This window comes from Bos javanicus, chromosome 9 (genome assembly GCF_032452875.1).
Source record: "Bos javanicus breed banteng chromosome 9, ARS-OSU_banteng_1.0, whole genome shotgun sequence".
NCBI lineage: Eukaryota > Metazoa > Chordata > Mammalia > Artiodactyla > Bovidae > Bos > Bos javanicus.
The window spans coordinates 17,566,067-17,583,584 of NC_083876.1; the positions used below are offsets into that span (position 1 = coordinate 17,566,067).

The window sequence follows — 17,518 nt, forward strand, 5'->3', positions numbered from 1 at the left end:
TCCATTAGGACCTTTTTCTGAGTTCTCAGAAGTTATCATGAATATATTATCAATTAATCTTCTAGTACTTTGTATACTTTAGGATATAATTCATTAAACATTGAATTTAGTTCAATTAGTTCAATTCTCACAGTATTTTTCCATCCCATCTGCAGCTTTACAAAGTACTTATATCTTTTCTACCCCAGTAATCACTGAATTTGAACTTCTAATTCTGTTTCATATTATCTCCTATTTTTATTATTGTTTATTATCTCCAGATTGAAGATCATCCCTTTGAATGGAAAAAATGGAAAGTATAATAAATACATGACTTTTTTGTCATCTGTTAGCTCAATACCACCATTTTTTCACAGTGAAACCACCCCTTCTTTGTCCTCATTGCTCTAACCTAATCAAATAATCGCCTACCTTTTTTTTTTTTTTTAGAAGCCTTGCTTTATTTTGAAGCTCCATCATACACGCAGTATTTGAGTGTCATCACATAGTTGGGTTTGCCCCTTCTGCCTGTTTTCCCAGCAGTCAGTTGAACCATATTTGTGTGCTTAGCTCTTCCTCAAGCCCTGGGCTCCCAGCCATCCTATGGCAAGGATTTCAGGAGCCCTGGATAATTTCATTTCAGTCAGTCACGTTTCTAGAGCTGCTTAACCTCACATTCTAGTTCAGTAAACATACGTTGGGCCTTGCCTCTTTCTGGCAGGCACGGGAACTGAGTCCTGTCTTACTTCCCTCTGCTTGGTTCCCTGCATTGTCAGCCTTCCCCGTTTCTTAGTTTATCCTTAAAACTGAGCTCCTGCAGTCTACAGCTGGATCACGGTTCTTCAAACCACGACCTCTCCTCAGAGCCTCCTTTCATGTGTTGAACTTGCTTGCCAGAGTGCCTGTTACTTCTTGCTGTTCTTCTGACAAAGTCTGAACTTGTCTACTATTACTGTCTTTCTAAATACACTTTGTTGGTCTTATAAGCCTCACTACCCACCCCGACCAGTGTTATCAAAGCTAGGTCTCCCCTTTGGAAACTTGTCAAGCTCTAGCTTATAGATTTTCACTTAGTGGTACCTCTGAGGTTTCCAGAATTCTGCTGATAGACTGTGCACAGTCTTTAGAGCAGAAATCCTACTATGATGGAGGCTTATGTGGAAGTTTCTTTTAAAGGGTTGGTATGTTCCTGTGTCAGACATATGTGCACATCTCTGGCCAAAAATAGAGCTTGCTCTTGGTGTTCTTGGCCATACCTTGTTTCTCCTAACATCACCCTTCCCCCCTGCTTTTGTTTTGTTTTGTTTTGTAAGCTGAGCACTCCTCTTAGGAGATAGACACCTCTGAGAGTGTCTTACCACTGTAATCACAAAGAGATGAAGTTCCCTGGGAACTCAGACCGAAGAAGCAGGTCCTGTGTGCCAGTACCCAGCCTGCTCCTTCTTTGGCCCATCCATCAGGAACCCTGTCATGCCTGCACTTCTCCTCCTTGAGAGAAGCAACGGGACAGAAGAGATGTAAGGGCTTCATCAAGCTGCAGCTGGGATCTTTTTAAGGCATTTTTATACTTCCATTTTTTAAAAAAACAATTATTAGGGTATAGTTGATTCATACTGTGGTATTAGCTTCAAGTGTATAGCAAAGTGAATCAGTTATACATATACATATGTCCACCTTTTTAAGATTTTTCCCCATATTGGCCATTACAGAGCATGGGGTAGAATTCCATGTGCTATGGCTCAGAAGGTAAAGCATTCACCTGCAATGCAGGAGACTCAGGTTCCATCCCTGGCTCGGGAAGATCCCCTGGAGAAGGGAATGGCAGGCAACCCACTCCAGTATTCTTGCTTGGGGAATCCACATGGACAAAGGAGCCCGGTGGGCTACAGTCCCTGGGGTCACACACAGTTGGACACGACTAAGCACAGTTATACACAGTATATCCTGCTGCCGCTGCTGCTAAGTCACTTCAGTCATGTCCAACTCTGTGCGACCCCATAGACAGCAGCCCACCAGGCTCCCCCACCCCTGGGATTCTCCAGGCAAGAGCAGTGAAGTGGGTTGCCATTTCCTTCTCCAATGCATGAAAGTGAAAAGTGAAGTCACTCAGTCGTGTCTGACTCCTAGCAACCCCATGGACTGCAGCCTACCAGGCTCCTCCGTCCATGGGATTTTCCAGGCAAGAGTACTGGAGTGGGATGCCATTGCCTTCTCCGATACACAGTATATAGTAGCTCATTATTAATTATCTATTTTATATATAGTAGTGTGTTTATGTCAATCTTAATCTTCCAATTTATTCCTCCCTCCCTTCCCCCTTGGTAACTGTAAGTTTGTCTATCTGTGAGTCTGTGTTGTCTATAAGTTCTTATATACTTCCGTTTTGTTATCTTTTCTTGAAGTTGAAAATAGCTAATGTTCACTGGGCATTGCTGTGTGCCAAGCACAGTTTCAAGTCTTATGTATTAACTCATCTATTTTTCAAAACAAGTCTGTGAAATTGTAACTCTTCTTCACCTCCTTTTACAGATAGGAAAACTGAGGTAAAGAGAAGTGTGGTAACTTCGCAGTGGTCACATAGGGAATAGTTTGCAGAGTCACGTTTTGAACAGGAGTCTGGATCTAGAGTCTGAACTCTAAATGACGAGATGATCTCACCTCTCTGAGGTGGAAATGGTAGTAGTAAGAGTTGTAAGTGTCATATCGTAGTTATGGCAGCAGAGAGAGACAAGTTATGCTAAGTTATGGGAGCATCCTAAGAGGCTCTGTGATGGGAATTTTAGAGAACACACAGCTGATTATAGAATCCATCTTGTGTCCCCAAAGTTCATGAAAATGCTGCATAGTTGTATCACTTTAATAATGATAACTTTAGTACATATTTTATTTGCAGTCTTTAATGACTGATTTTTTTTAAGCAAAAAGGAAGTCAAAGGAGATGTATGTAATTTTCTTTTACTTCCCACCCGCAATTCTTAGGTTTGTTGATTTATCTTATTTACTCTAGGAGGAATATATTGATAATGCAGTTGTTTCTAATCCAAGATTCTTGCACATGTTTAAGAAAAATACATACTTAGAAAAGTTATATATTAAATACATACTTAAAAAGTGATTGAGTCTAAAATGGAATTAAAATAATTTACTTGTATTAGCATAAAATAACAAAATAATAAGTTTTCAAGAAAAATACAAGATATCTTTGCTTAAAACACAAAACATTAAGAAATTGATTGATGTTGATATATGGCAAAACCAATACAATATTGTAAAGTTAAAAAATAAAATCAAAATAATAAAAAAAGAAAACAAAAGAAATTCAAGAAAACGTATTTCATGTTCATGGGTTAGATTATTAAGATGGGAAGTCCACAGTTATCTGTAATATTGTATTCCCTGTAAGGAGTCATTTTTCCCTGCTTGCTCTCAAGTTTGTCTCCATATCCACAGTTTTCAGGATTTAGCCATGATATGCCTAGGCTTTTTTTTTTTTTTTTTTGAATACTAATTGCTTGAGGTTAATGAGATTTTTGAATGTGTATATTTAATGTACATTTAATCTGTCTTTCACCAGATTCAGGAAGTTTTCAGCCACTGTTTCTTCAAACATCTTCCTGTTCTGACCCTTTTTTCCTTCTGGACCCCAGTTGCATTTACAGTGGAGCTGTGTATATTACCCCTGTGTCCCTGAGATTGCTAGTTCCTCAGGTTGCATAAATTTTACTGACTTATATTCAAGTATATCAACTGTTTACTCAGTCGTCTTCATTGTTCTCCTGAGCTCATCCACCTTGAGTTTTTATGTCACATATTCTTGAATCTTTACTGGGTTCTTTTTAATATTTTCTCTTTCTCTACTGAATCTGTATCTTTTGGGTTAGTACTAGCATTAAGCCCAGTTTTAATACTTGTCTTAAAATCCCTTCTTGTAAAACGCACCCACGGAATCAGGCCTGCTGCTGCTTTTACTCTGATGGAGGCAGCCCAGAGACAGAAGTCTCCAAAGCTTCCAGTCCCAGATGGTAGAGATTTATCATCAGAAATCTCCTGATTCAGGAAGAATTCTTCCAGCTGTTCCAGAATCCTGCTGTATCTTCTAGGAAACTGTATCATCATTCAAAAGGGATGCCCTACAACATGCCTTTCTCCTCAAGTATTAATAATTCTCCACTATATCTTAAATAAGATGTACTAATTACAAACATTTAAATTATATCCAGAAACATCTCTGAAGGAGAGTATTAGCCTTTTTAGTGCTTGAAGTGTGCTTAAAGAATATCTGAGTGGTGATTCCAGTCTATCAGCTGTGCACCATTCCTATTAATTATTCAACATTCATATACTCCATTTTTCCCGTATTCAAACTTCCCTCAAATCTCAGTAGCAACAGCACTGTGTTATGAAGACATAATGTACCAGCTCTGTGTAAACAAAAATCTATAGACCTCTTCTCAAAAGGAGGGATTCAAAGTTTTGGTCCTTTCATGTGGTGTGATGTGATAGTAATCATCCCCATGCTAGTTCAGACACAATTCTCATTTGATACTTTGTAATTCATGGCCTACATTATGAAATACATGCACACAGTCACACACATACACACACACACACAAGCACAGAGGAAGAAAAAAGTAACCCATCATGGCCTTAAGTTCTACAACTGGTTATGAGTCTATGATTTGTACTGACTTTCTTTTTCTACTGCCAATCACATTCCCCTTTGTCCTCAGCCAGAACCTTAGTTGATTTATACACAGTTTCATCTTTGAAAGGTCTGACCTCATGAAGTTGGCTATAGTATTCTGTTTACTTCTACCACTTGGATGTGTCAGGCCTACAGGGAAATCCCCGGCTTCCAGGTATAATCTTCCCTGATTCATCACATTGTAAATCCCTATTTTCCTCCACATTGAAGTCAGTTGTACCAGGAGCCTCTCTTTTGCCAGTGGCATAGTTGCATGAAGAAATCTATGTAGCCAGGTGGAAATCTCAACTTCCAGTTCATGAAACTGTTGCTGGGTCAGTCAGTAGGAAGCATTTTCACTTGGTTATGTATACCTCTAGGGAGGAATCCCGTGCCACAAGGATGGGAGTGACAGTTTGCCCATAAACCAGCGGATGTCTCTTGAGACTTCCCAGTCTCACTTTCATACGTTGATTCCTGAACCTGTGTATTTTGGTTGTGGGGGAGGGAATGTTGTGTATTGATCATGGATTAGTGCATGTTTCCTATTATTCAACCTTTTATGAAGTGGTATTCTAGTTTGAACTAAGTGCCCAAGGAAAATTTACCCATGCTTTCCGTTCCTGCTTGATCCCTATTTTGATCTATTACAACTACTTAATGATGAAATATTACCATGTATACCTGATTTTAGATAACACCCAGTTGAGATGAGCAGCTCTGGGCATGTGGTCACTTGGTGTCCACAGTCAGGAACTCATTCAATCTTTACTGGGGCCAAATAGCATAAGCAAAGAGTTATTTTCTTTCTTTCTTTCTTTCTTTTTGTTTTCTATAAAGGATAAAATTTACTTGTCAAGAAAGTTACGCCTTTCTCCCCAAACCCCCCATAAAAAGAACCTCCGTTGTGATTATCTGATTAGGGTCATGGCTACAGAATTCACAGAGTATACTGATTAACTCTGGGATATTGGCTCTTATTGGTCATGAGATCCATTCTTGTTAGTCACCTAGAGGAACAAACTTCTTCCTCAGCTTCTAGAGATCTTTATATGCTCTTCTGGGCCCCTCTTGCAGTTCACAGCCTTGTGATTTCTCAATCTATACATCTCAGTAAAAAAACCAAAGGGATATATGTTGCCTCAGATATCCAGAGGCACATCAAGTATTGTATCTTTTTATTAGTGATGGGAGCTACATCTAAAGCAACATGTTTTTCATTTGGGGAGTGTAGTTCCAACATGTGTCAGACCCCAAAACTTGCCAAGTACACCAGGCACCTGAATTTCTGGGGTTCATTCTCTGAAATGATGTGTTTTTACTGGGGCCCTCAAAACCCCTGCCATATCAGCATGGTGTCAGTCCAGTGCACTGGCATGATGTCCTGTGAGCAGTTCAGTAATCAGAATTCTAAGAACAAAATGATGGCATGGAGCCAGCAAGTTGACATAGCCTGACCTGGACAGGGGAAGCACACTGCAGTATCCTAGGCAAATGCAAACTCCCCCGATCAGGACCTGCCTTACCAAGTGTCAGAGGCAGGGAGCTGCATCTGGAACTGTCATCAGCACTGTGTAATTAGAAATTATAGGTGGTGACCTAATTTTATAATAATTCACTAGCATTCTCAAAGGTTCTTCAGTTTCCTGTGCAGGTCAAATAGGCAAATTTATTGGGCACATGGGTAGGCATTTCCACTCCTGGATAATCCAGTACTTCAATGTGGCACTGAGCTCTGGCAAATCCTCCAGGTGAATATATAAATCCAAGCACCTTTGGGAAACCTTGAGTTAATAGGAATGACTCCCTAAGCCAGTGGGTCACCAAAATAGTATCCTGCTGCTTCTACTGGGTTTAAGAACCTGGAGATGAAGGAGTCCTCTGAACCAGCTGCAAGATATGCCAGAATCATGCCACTTCTGCCACAGACTGCGCCAACAAAGTGCATGAAGTGCATGCCCTGTGCCCTGCTTCTCTGATTCCAAAATATACTGCTGCATCCAGTTCCCAAATGAGTGCCCTAACTGGCAGAGCTCAGATCACATCCCAAATCCTAACTGTAGAGGAATCTGGGAAGTTTATTTCTGCCCTCCTGTCCCTGAAATAGAGATAAGAGGCACTATAGAGTAGAAAAGGATGGTGGAGGTGTTGACAAGCCCTTTTCTGGTTTCTACTGCAGTCACCTTATACATGATAAAAGCCCAGGCTCCAGTTCAGCCTCTCTCAAAATTCCCTGCATTTACAAAAGGGCAACCCTAACCCTAATGAAAGGAAGAATGGAGATCATTTTATTATAATATTCACAGAACTTTAAATCATCCTAATGGCTGTACACTTAGTCTTTGCTCTTGTATGGATCTCAGTCACATCGAGGAGACAGTCTTACTTCACAGCCATACAGTGGAAAAACCCTTTGTGCTGAACTTTCCTTCTCAGCACTGTCCTCTAAAAGGACTGTATTAACTCTAGACAAATGATTTTATTTCTAATATTTAACATCTCAAGGGTCAATGAATTAAACATAAAACCTTTGATGCTTTTATATTACTATCCTAAATTGTAATATTTAACACTTAATGGACACTTACTGCAGGCCTTCAGTTCAGTTCAGTTCAGACGCTCAGTCGTGTCTCACTCTTTGCGACCCCATGAATCACAGCACGCCAGGACTCCTTGTCCATCACCTACCCCCGGAGTTTACTCAAACTCATGTCCATCAAGTCGGTGATGCCAGCCAGCCATCTCATCCTCTGTCATCCCCTTCTCCTCCTGCCCCCAATCCCTCCCAGCATCAGAGTCTTTTCCACTGAGTCAACTCTTCGCATCAGGTGGCCAAAGTATTGGAGTTTCATTCAGCTTTAGCACCAGTCCTTCCAATGAACACCCAGGACTGATCTCCTTCAGAATGGACTGGGTGGATCTCCTTGCAGTCCAAGGGACTCTCAAGAGTCTTCTCCAACACCACAGTTCAAAAGCATCAATTCTTTGGCACTCAGCTTTCTTCACAGTCCAATTCTCACATCCATACATGACCACTGGGAAAACCATACCTTGACTAGATGGACCTTTGTTGTCAAAGTAATGTCTCAGCTTTTGAATATGCTGTCTAGGTTGGTCATAACTTTCCTTCCAAGGAGTAAGCATCTTTTAATTTCATGGCTGCAATCACCATCTGCAGTGATTTTGGAGCCCAAAAAAATAAAGTCTGACACTGTTTCCACTGTTTTCCCATCTATTTCCCATGAAATGTTGGGACCAGATGCCATGATTTTAGTTTTTTGAATGTTGAGCTTTAAGCCAACTTAAAGCTCTCCTCTTTCACTCTCCTCTTTCACTTTCATCAAGAGGCTCTTTAGTTCCTCTTCACTTTCTGCCATAAGGGTGGTGTCATCTGCGTATCTAAGGTTATTGATATTTCTCCCGGCAATCTTGATTCCAGCTTGTGCTTCTTCCAGCCCAGCGTTTCTCATGATATACTCTACATATAAGTTAAATAAGCAGGGTGACAATATACAGCCTTGATGTACTCCTTTTCCTATTTGGAACCAGTCTGTTGTTCCATGTCCAGTTCTAACTGTTGCTTCCTGACCTGTATACAGGTTTCTCAAGAGGCAGGTCAGGTGTTCTGGTATTCCCATCTCTTTAAGAATTTTCCACAGTTTATTGTGATTCACACAGTCAAAGACTTTGGCATAGTCAATAAAGCAGAAATAGATGTTTTTCTGAAACTCTCTTGCTTTTTCCATGATGCAGTGGATGTTGGCAATTTGATCTCTGGTTCCTCTGCCTTTTCTAAAACCAGCTTGAACATCTGGAAGTTCACGGTTCAAGTATTGCTGAAGCCTGGCTTGGAGAATTTTGAGCATTACTTTACTAGCGTGTGAGATGAGTGCAATTTTGCGGTAGTTTGAGCATTCTTTGCCATTGCCTTTCTTTGGGATTGGAATGAAAACTGCCCTTTTCCAGTCCTGTGGCCACTGCTGAGTTCTCCAAATTTGCTGGCATACTGGGGGACTGGCCCTGTGTTAATCATTTTTGCTGTCTTAACTTCATATGAAGGACTCTGTGTAGGTGCTGCTGTCCAGTCACTATTTTGCAGAAATGTAAGCTGAGAAATAAAAGGTTAGTAAGTTGTTAGTACAAGTTAATAAGCATGGAGCTGGGATTTAACTCAGGCAAGTGTTGGGCTCCAGAGTCTGCAGCCTGTCATAACTTCACTTCATCCCCACTGTGTAAAGTCCATTTTATTGTGAAATTTATCTTCTCTTTAAGCTATCCCCTAAAGATTACATATTAAGGGAAAATGGTAAGTAAACAACTACATCATCCATGAAATACTCAACAGAAGTTTTTTTAGAACTTAACTAAGAGCACTCTTTATTTCAAGTACAAAGAAAAATGTTATAAAAAATGGGACATATAGTGAATGGTATTAAAGAGTTACAAAAGATGGGAGTCTTAGCTAATTATGTTATTAGGAAATAACTGATAAATAACTGTGATTCCCTATGATAATAAATTGATGTGGTTTTAGTTGTAAATTTGATAAGTTGATTTAGAAAACTATTATTAACAGCTAGTTATACACATCTGGATTTATAAGAGATGTTTTTTGAAGCCTATAATCTATTCAGTTTCTTAGTGTCATTGATTAGCTTTTAAAGCATATTATTAAAATATCAATTTGAGGAATATCTACATTAAGTGCTTATCCTAAAGGACACAGATGGCATTTCTTAGTGTCATATGGCATTAGTTATTTAGCATTGTCATTTAAATATTTTATATAGCAAAGTAGTGTCTCCTCAGTATGATTTTAAGCTCATAGAGAGCAATGGCAAGGTAGATGCTGTTTTTGTGTTTTGAGATACTCCTTGAAGTCTCCTTTCTCCCAGATAATTAAAGAAAAGATTTAATGAAAATTGAGGTATGAGTTATATGTACCTTAATGTGAATAATAATCAAGTGGCATTTCTCCTAATAACTGTAAGGGATATAGTTTATTGTCTCCCACTGTCCTTTGAAATTTATTGAATGACAAGTTCTTGTGCTACCTCTAGATGAAAAATCAGAGTCCCACATTTTTTTCTCCTCCCTCTAAATGACCTCTTTTTTGATTTGTGGAGAATAGACACCCATACCCGTCCCTCTGCAGCGTGGAGGTGGGCCTCTTCCCAAAGACATCTTCAGACCTTTTCCTCTTTCCCTTTTTATCATCTCTGCCTCTACAGCTCCATATCTATATTTAATGGTTAAGGGTCTGAGAGTCTTGTTTGGTCATCCCCTTGATTCATTCTGTACGTAGTCTATCATCTAAATGATATGGTCTTTTGGTCCTTCAGCTAAAACTTCCATTTTAGCACCTTGTCACACATTTCAAAATATTAACTGCTATAAAATTTCATTGCTTCTATCGTGATAATCTGCTTCACGGTTTTGCTTGAGACTGGCCCAGAATTATGTTGACACTTTCTGAGCTCCCCGCAGCAGGGAGCTCAGTAGTAAATCTTAGAAAATGCCCATTAAGTATCTTCTGAGCTGCCTTGACGGAAAGTAGACGCCTGCTTACCTCGATCTGCAGTTTCAGGTGCAGCGTTACGTCTCGCAGAGTCTGGTAACCCTGGGAAGTTGCAGCTTGTTGAGAAGATCTATAATATCCCTGCTTCTGTCAGAAGTAAACAGCTTTGCTGATGATCTGGGTGCCATCAACCAGGTACATACAACCTGAAACTGTAACTTTCTTTTATAGTTAATTAATGCATCTGTAAACTTGTTTTCCCTTTCTCTCTCTTTTTGCCAGGCAGATATTTTCATCATTACCTTATATCTAGTAATACGTGAATATTGTTACTGCCTGCTGAAATTACAGAACGATATTTTCATAAAATAGTTCTCAAAATAATACCATTTTATCACCCTTACTGGTATATATGTGTCAAAGGTATTACTAGTAATGGCAAAGGAGTGGCCTTAAGCCTCTCCAAGCAAGTAGCATGTTCCTAAAGCAAAGCAGTGAGAGGAAAGAGAACAAGAGTGGATGCTAAATGGAGAATAACCTCTGACCAATGGTTCTTATTTCTAATTTCTCATGAGACTCATCTGACTGACTTTAAATATCCAGTTGCCAAGGCATATGCCAATCGAATTAAATGGAGGTCTCTGGGGTTAAGATGCAGGTACTGTAGTTCAGTTCAGTCTCTCAGTGGTGTCCAACTCTTTGCGACACCATGGACTGTAGCACTCCAGGCTTCCCTGTCCATCACCAACTCCTAGAGCTTATTCATACTCATGTTTATCGACTCGGTGATGCCATCCAACCATCTCATCCTCTGTCGTCCCCTTCTCCTTCCGCCTTCAATCTTTCCCAGCATGAGGGTCTTTTCAAATGAGTCAGTTCTTCACATCAGGTGGCCAAAGTATTGGTGTTTCAGCTTCACCATCAGTCCTTCCAATCAATATTCAGGACTCATTTCCTTTAGGATGGACTGGTTTGATCTCCTTGCAGTCCAAGGGACTCTCAAGAGTCTTCTCCAACCACGGTTCAAAAGCATCAATTCTTTGGCGCTCAGCTTTCTTCATAGTCCAACTCTCACATCCATACATGACCACTGGAAAAACCATAGCTTTGACTAGATGGACCTTTGTCAGGAAGGTAATATCTCTGCTTTTTAGCATGCTGACACATTACCCTAAGTCCCCTACATACAAGCAAATTCCATTCTGAGAGCATGTTCATAAGTCCAGTTTGTTTCTAAGTCCAAAAATGTTAGCCCAGGTAGCCATCTAACACAATTGGCTTGGCTATACAGTACTATACAGTAATACATTTATAACACTTTTCACACAAATAATACATACATAAAAAGCAAACACAAAAAAGGAAAACAGTTTAAACCTTATTGTACAATACCTTGAAAAGTACAGTAGTGCCTGCTACTTCACCCCTGCTTTTACACTTGCTTCTGGACACCCTGGGCTTTAAATAAAGATACTGTACTCTGTATTCAATGCAGTAATGTACAATAATGTGCACAAAAGCACAGCCACTTGTAGAGAATGCATGCATGTGACAGTGTACACTAGGCATGTGAACTAACTTACGTCGTTGGACATGCGAGCTTGAAGTTTCACATGTAGGGGACTCACTGTATCGATATTGGTAAAGCTCACCAGGTGATTCCACTGTGCAGCCAAGTTTGAAAACGATTCTCTAGCCCTTTTATCTGTGAGTCTTATGTCACTGCTAGCAAATGTATCTGAGGAACAGGAGTCATTCTCATGTTTTAATGTTGACAGTGACATATTTTATGTGTTCATTTTGTCAGTTCATCTTATATTATTATTGTTTCTATTGTTGAAGTAAGCACAATCAAAGGAAATTAGAGACAAATGTTTCGGTAAAGAGAAAAAAATTAATATTAAGAAAATTATGTATATATAATATTAAACACTTAACCAAATTCATACATCTAAGTTCTCTACATTTAATGACAAAATATTGTATAATTGATTTCAATCAATGACATGGTAAATCATCTGGTCAATAGTTTTTCAAGTCACTGTTAAATGGAGAACTCTTGTAAGAGCTCTGTTAGATTTTTTTTTTAATTAGTTGTTACTAATGGTCATGTATGGATGTGAAAGTTGGACTGTGAAGAAAGCTGAGTGCTGAAGAATTGATGCTTTTGAACTGCGGTGTTGGAGAAGACTCTTGAGAGTCCCTTGGACTGCAAGGAGATCCAACCAGTCCATTCTGAAGGAGATCAACCCTGGGATTTCTTTGGAAGGAATGATGCTAAAGCTGAAACTCCAGTACTTTGGCCACCTCATGGGAAGAGTTGACTCATTAGAAAAGACCCTGATGCTGGGAGGGATTGGGGGCAGGAGGAGAAGGGGATGACGGAGGATGAGATGGCTGGATGGCATCACCGACTCGATGGACGTGAGTTTGAGTGAACTCCGGGAGTTGGTGATGGACAGGGAGGCCTGGCATGCTGCGATTCATGGGGTCCCAAAGAGTTGGACACGACTGAGCGACTGAACTGAACTGAACTGAATGACTCACTGGAAAAGACTCTGATGCTGGGAGGGATTGGGGGCAGGAGGAGAAGGGGACGACAGAGGATGAGATGGCTGGATGGCATCACCGACTCGATGGACGTGAGTCTGAGTGAACTCCGGGAGTTGGTGATGGACAGGGAGGCCTGGCATGCTGCGATTCATGGGATCACAAAGAGTCCAACATGACTGAGCGACTGAACTGAACTGAACTGAACTGAATGATCTCATTGAGCAAAAAATCCTCTTGAGAAAGAAAGAAGGCACATTTACTAATGGAAAAAAAATGTGTTAAAATGCATGGTGCTGTTTGTAGGAGCTGTAAGACCAAGAAAGTGATCAAGGTAGATTTCAGGTCCTTGAAAAGATTACATGAAAAAGGAACAGCTTGAAAATGGATTTGAATTGAAAAACAGAGAATGTATAATGTCAGGATACTGAGTGTTATTTTTAAAAGGTGTGCCCAGAACTCTGAGGAAACAGGTTGAGCTCATGGCATTAAAACAGGAATCAATGTGGGAAATTAGTTTGAATGGAATCAGATTTGTGTGGAGAATAACAAAGTACAGGAAAAAAAATTATTAACATATTCTCATTTAATTTTTGGGCTTCCCTTGCCAAACTACATGAAGTAGTTTTTCTTTTTACCTAGTTTATAGATAAAGAAATCAAACCTTAGAAAAGTTAAGCAGCTTGACCAAGCTTGCAGAAAGAACATATGCTACAAGCCATGATTCAAACCCAGGCATTCTGATTGTTAAGCAACTTTAAAACAAGAGTAAAAACACAAAAACAAGAGTTATTTTTGGCAGATAATATGTCTTAAATGCTTTACATGAATTATACCATTCAATTCTTTTAATAACCTTTCAAGATATTAGTATTACTGTTTAAAGACAAGGAAACTACTCATCGGCATTCTTAACAATGGGTGACAGAATTTACTCCAGTCAATTTAAGGAGAAAGTAAAGAATGCATGAAGAGCTATGGAATTGTTAAAGAAAAGCCTAGGCCCCTTCCATAACTTTATTTCCTTGGGCTCCAAAATCACTGTGGACAGTGACTGCAGTAATGAAATTAAAAGATGCTTGCTTCTTGAAAGAAAAGCTATGACAAACCTAGACAGCATATTAAAAGCAGAGCCATCTCTTTACCAGCAGAAGTTTGTACAGTCAAAACTATGGTTTTTCCAGTAGTCTCATACAAATGTGATAGTTGGACTGTAAAGAAGACTGAGTGCCAAAGAATTGGTCCTTTCTAACTATGTTGCTAGAGAAGTCTCTTGAAAGTCTCTTGGACAGCAGGGAGATCAAACCAATAAATCCTAAAGGAAATCCACCCTGAATATTCATTGGAAGGACAGATACTGAAGATCCAATACTTTATTGGCCACCTGATGTGAAAAGCCAACTCACTAAAAAGACTATGATGCTGGGAAAGATTGACGGCAGGAGAAAAAGGGGGGCAGCAAATGGTTGGATGGCACAATCAACTCATGAGTTTGATCAAGCTCTTGAAGATAGTAAAGGTCATGGAAGCCTGGTTGCTGCAGTCCATGGAGTGGCAGAGTCGGACACAACTGGGTGACTGAACAACAACAGCCTCCCACAATCACCGAGCAAAATCTAGTTTCAAAGGAATTGCTGCCTTCACCATCATGATCATGAAGCAGTTTGCTGACTCCAGGAGCTACTGCTATAGACACAGGGTCCATAAAACAGCCTTGCCACAGTGTACAACAGCCGTACAGATGCCCTCACTATATGCCCTCACACACTGAATCTCACTGTGTGATTCAGTTTCAGCTAATATAGATTTTCTGTGTGCATTTATTTCTAAACTAACAACATATTCAGAACCAAAGCAGCAAGGAAATATAAAAAATTTACTTTTATGCTTTCCAGATTTTGTTTTTACTATAAAAGGATATATAATGACTAATGATTAGTAAGTTCAAGGTGTCGACTACATGTAAGGCTCAGAAACTCAGTAAAACAGTGGTAAGAGATGGAGTTAGAGTAGAAGGGAATATAAGGGGCATGAATGTAAGGAAGCCATGTATTTGGACACTCAATGCAATAACTCTTCTACAAGCAGCAATAGAAATACTCACTTGTATATAAGAGGTATTATACAAAAGACTCAGGAAATGTTTACTGTGAAGGAGAGAGGAGAATCAGTGTAAAAATTAATTTTATAAAACTAAGAGGAAAAATGAATGTCACTAGGTAGAATTAGGAAAATGGAAAGAAATGCTTCTTGGAGAACAGAAGAAGTTTATTTTGTATGTATGGAATATGAGGAAACATTGAAGTTGTCAAACATAGAAATGTGAAATTAAAGCTTGAGAGAAAGAGGGACCTACATAAAAATTAGGGGATTATCACTATATGACAATCATGAAATCATAGTCAGAAAGCAAACAGGGACTCAGAAGAGTGCTGTGGAGTGGGAGAGTTAGCAAGGAAAGACCAGCTTTATTTTACTATTAGATGTTAGATGAATGTTATACATGTCAATCAATCTGATTTCAGTATTGACCATTTGGTGATGTCCATATGTAGAGTTGTCTCTCGGGTTGTTGGAAAAGGGTATTTGCAATAACCAGCATATTCTTTTGACAGAACCCTGCTAACATTTGCTCTGCTTCATTTTGTACTCCAAGGCCAAAGTGAAAGTCACTCAGTCGTGTCCGACCCCTTGTGACCCCATGGACTATGCAGTCCATGGAGTTTTCCAGGCCAGAATACTGGAGTGGGTAGCTGTTCCCTTCTCCAGGGTGTCTTCCCAACCCAGGGATTAAACCCAGTCTCCTGCACTGCAGGTGGATTCTTTACCAGCTGAGCCACCAGGGAAGCCCGAGGTGGCTTGTCTGTTATTCCAAGTATCTGGAATAACAAACATGTCTGTTACTCCAGGTATCTCTTGACTTACTAGTTTTGCATTCCAATTCCCTATGATGAAAAGGACATCTTTTTTCTTGGTGTTAGTTCTAGAAAGTCTTGTTGGTTTTCATAGAACTAGTCAACTTCTGCTACTTTGACATTAGTTAGTAGTGGGGCCTAGACTTAAATTACCATGATGTTGAAGGGAAACGAACCAAGATCATTCTGTCATTTTTGAGATTACACTTTTGGACTCTTTTGTTGACTGTAAGGGTGTATTGCTGATCCTGTTCATGGCTCCAGTTGTCTTGCTGTTCTCACTGTTCGCTGAACCCAGCCTGGGCAAGGTGTGAGTTAAGAGGCTGGAAAGAGACTTGAGGAGCCATAGGAACTGCAGGCATGTTTACTGTCTCCTTGCTGGCATGGCAGCCATGACACAGCTTCCCTGCTCTTGCGGCTGACCCAGCGGACACAGGTGTAATGCAGCAGTAACGCCGCCACTTTCTCGATGGAGCTCACACGCACGTACCACAGCAGGTGAGCACCTCGTGACGTGCACACACAGTACTACGAATGAGCTCAGCTGTTACATAATCGTTATTTACAAAATGTGGAGTAAGGGAGCCTGAACACGCCAATTTGCTCATTCCCCACGGAGGGCTATACCATTTCTTCTAAGGGATTCTTGCCCACATTGGTAAATGTTATGGTCACTTGAATTAAATTCATCCATAACCCGTTCATTTTAGTTCACTGATTCCTAAGATTTCAATGTTCACTCTTGCTAACTCCTGCTTGACCACATCCAATTTACCTTGATTCATGGACTGAACATTCCAGGTTCCTATTGCAATATTGTTATTTATGGCATCAGACTTTACTTTCACCACTGGACACATCCGCAGTGGAGTGTCATTTCCATTTTGGCCCAGCTGTTTCATTCTTTCTGGAGAAATTAATAATTGCCCTCTGCTCTTCCCCAGTAGTACATTGGAAACCTTCTGACCTGGGGGGACTCACCTTCCAGTGTCATATCTTTTTGACTTTTCATACTATTCATGGGGTTCTCGTGGCAGGAATACTGAAGTGGTTTGCCATTTCTTCCTCCAGTGTACCACATTTTGTGAACTGTTCACTGTGACCCCTCTGTCTTAGGTGGCCATACAAGACATGTCTGGTAGCTTCACTGAGTTATGCAAGCTCCTTTGATGCAATTCTTATTGGAGATTTGCATCTCAAATTTGCATATTAAGGTGATTTTTTGGAAAAAGTGTAACAAATTGTCTTTTTAAAATAAAATTTCTTGAACTTATTTAAAAAAGTTTATTAAAAAGACATACAGAGTACCCTTCCCAATGTAAATAGCTAAAACTCTGGACAGATAACACAATTTGGTGAATTTTAGACAATAAGCAATACAGAGTTGTGATTCTTAAGATAAGTAAACAAACTATGTAGCCCATGATCGCCTTGACTTTTGGCCTGGAGGCCCACCAGTCCCAGCGCTCTCACTGAACTGGTGGGTCAGAGTCTGGAGTTCCAGAGAACTGATGTAGGGAAATTCTGGGTCAGGGTCATGGAGAGAAGAAAACTCTGAAAAGGAAGAGCTCAAGTAATTTCTGCAGAGGTTTTCTTGATTTCTTGTTGACTACTAAGCTGCACGTGTATAGGAGGACACTTCACAAGGCCAAATAAAGAAAACCTGCTCAGAAAAGAAATACTACAAAGAACAATAGCCAGACCTCACACAGTGCTTGGGATGATCCAAATTCTATTCAGCTATAAAACCAAGACCTTGTTTAATAAGGCATTCAGTGGAGACCCTAAGATGTTGGACCTTAGCACTATAGTACTTTATAGTTCTAAGATAAAGACTATTTTAGACAGATTGTAACAGAGGCTTGGAAACAC

General features: G+C 39.9%; 1 protein-coding gene across 3 annotated transcripts in view; it reads left to right on the plus strand.

Annotated features, from left to right (window-relative positions):
• Window positions 1-17,518, plus strand: part of MEI4 (meiotic double-stranded break formation protein 4) — a 251,998-nt gene that overhangs the window by 149,991 nt on the left and 84,489 nt on the right. For 2 of the 3 annotated variants that reach the window (XM_061427259.1, XM_061427258.1), the window contains exon 4: window positions 10,245-10,376. The exons of the other annotated variant lie outside the window; for it this stretch is intronic. In XM_061427259.1, the coding sequence (XP_061283243.1) occupies window positions 10,245-10,376 (132 nt within the window). The remainder of the gene's footprint in view (window positions 1-10,244; window positions 10,377-17,518) is intronic. 3 annotated transcript variants of the gene reach the window in all.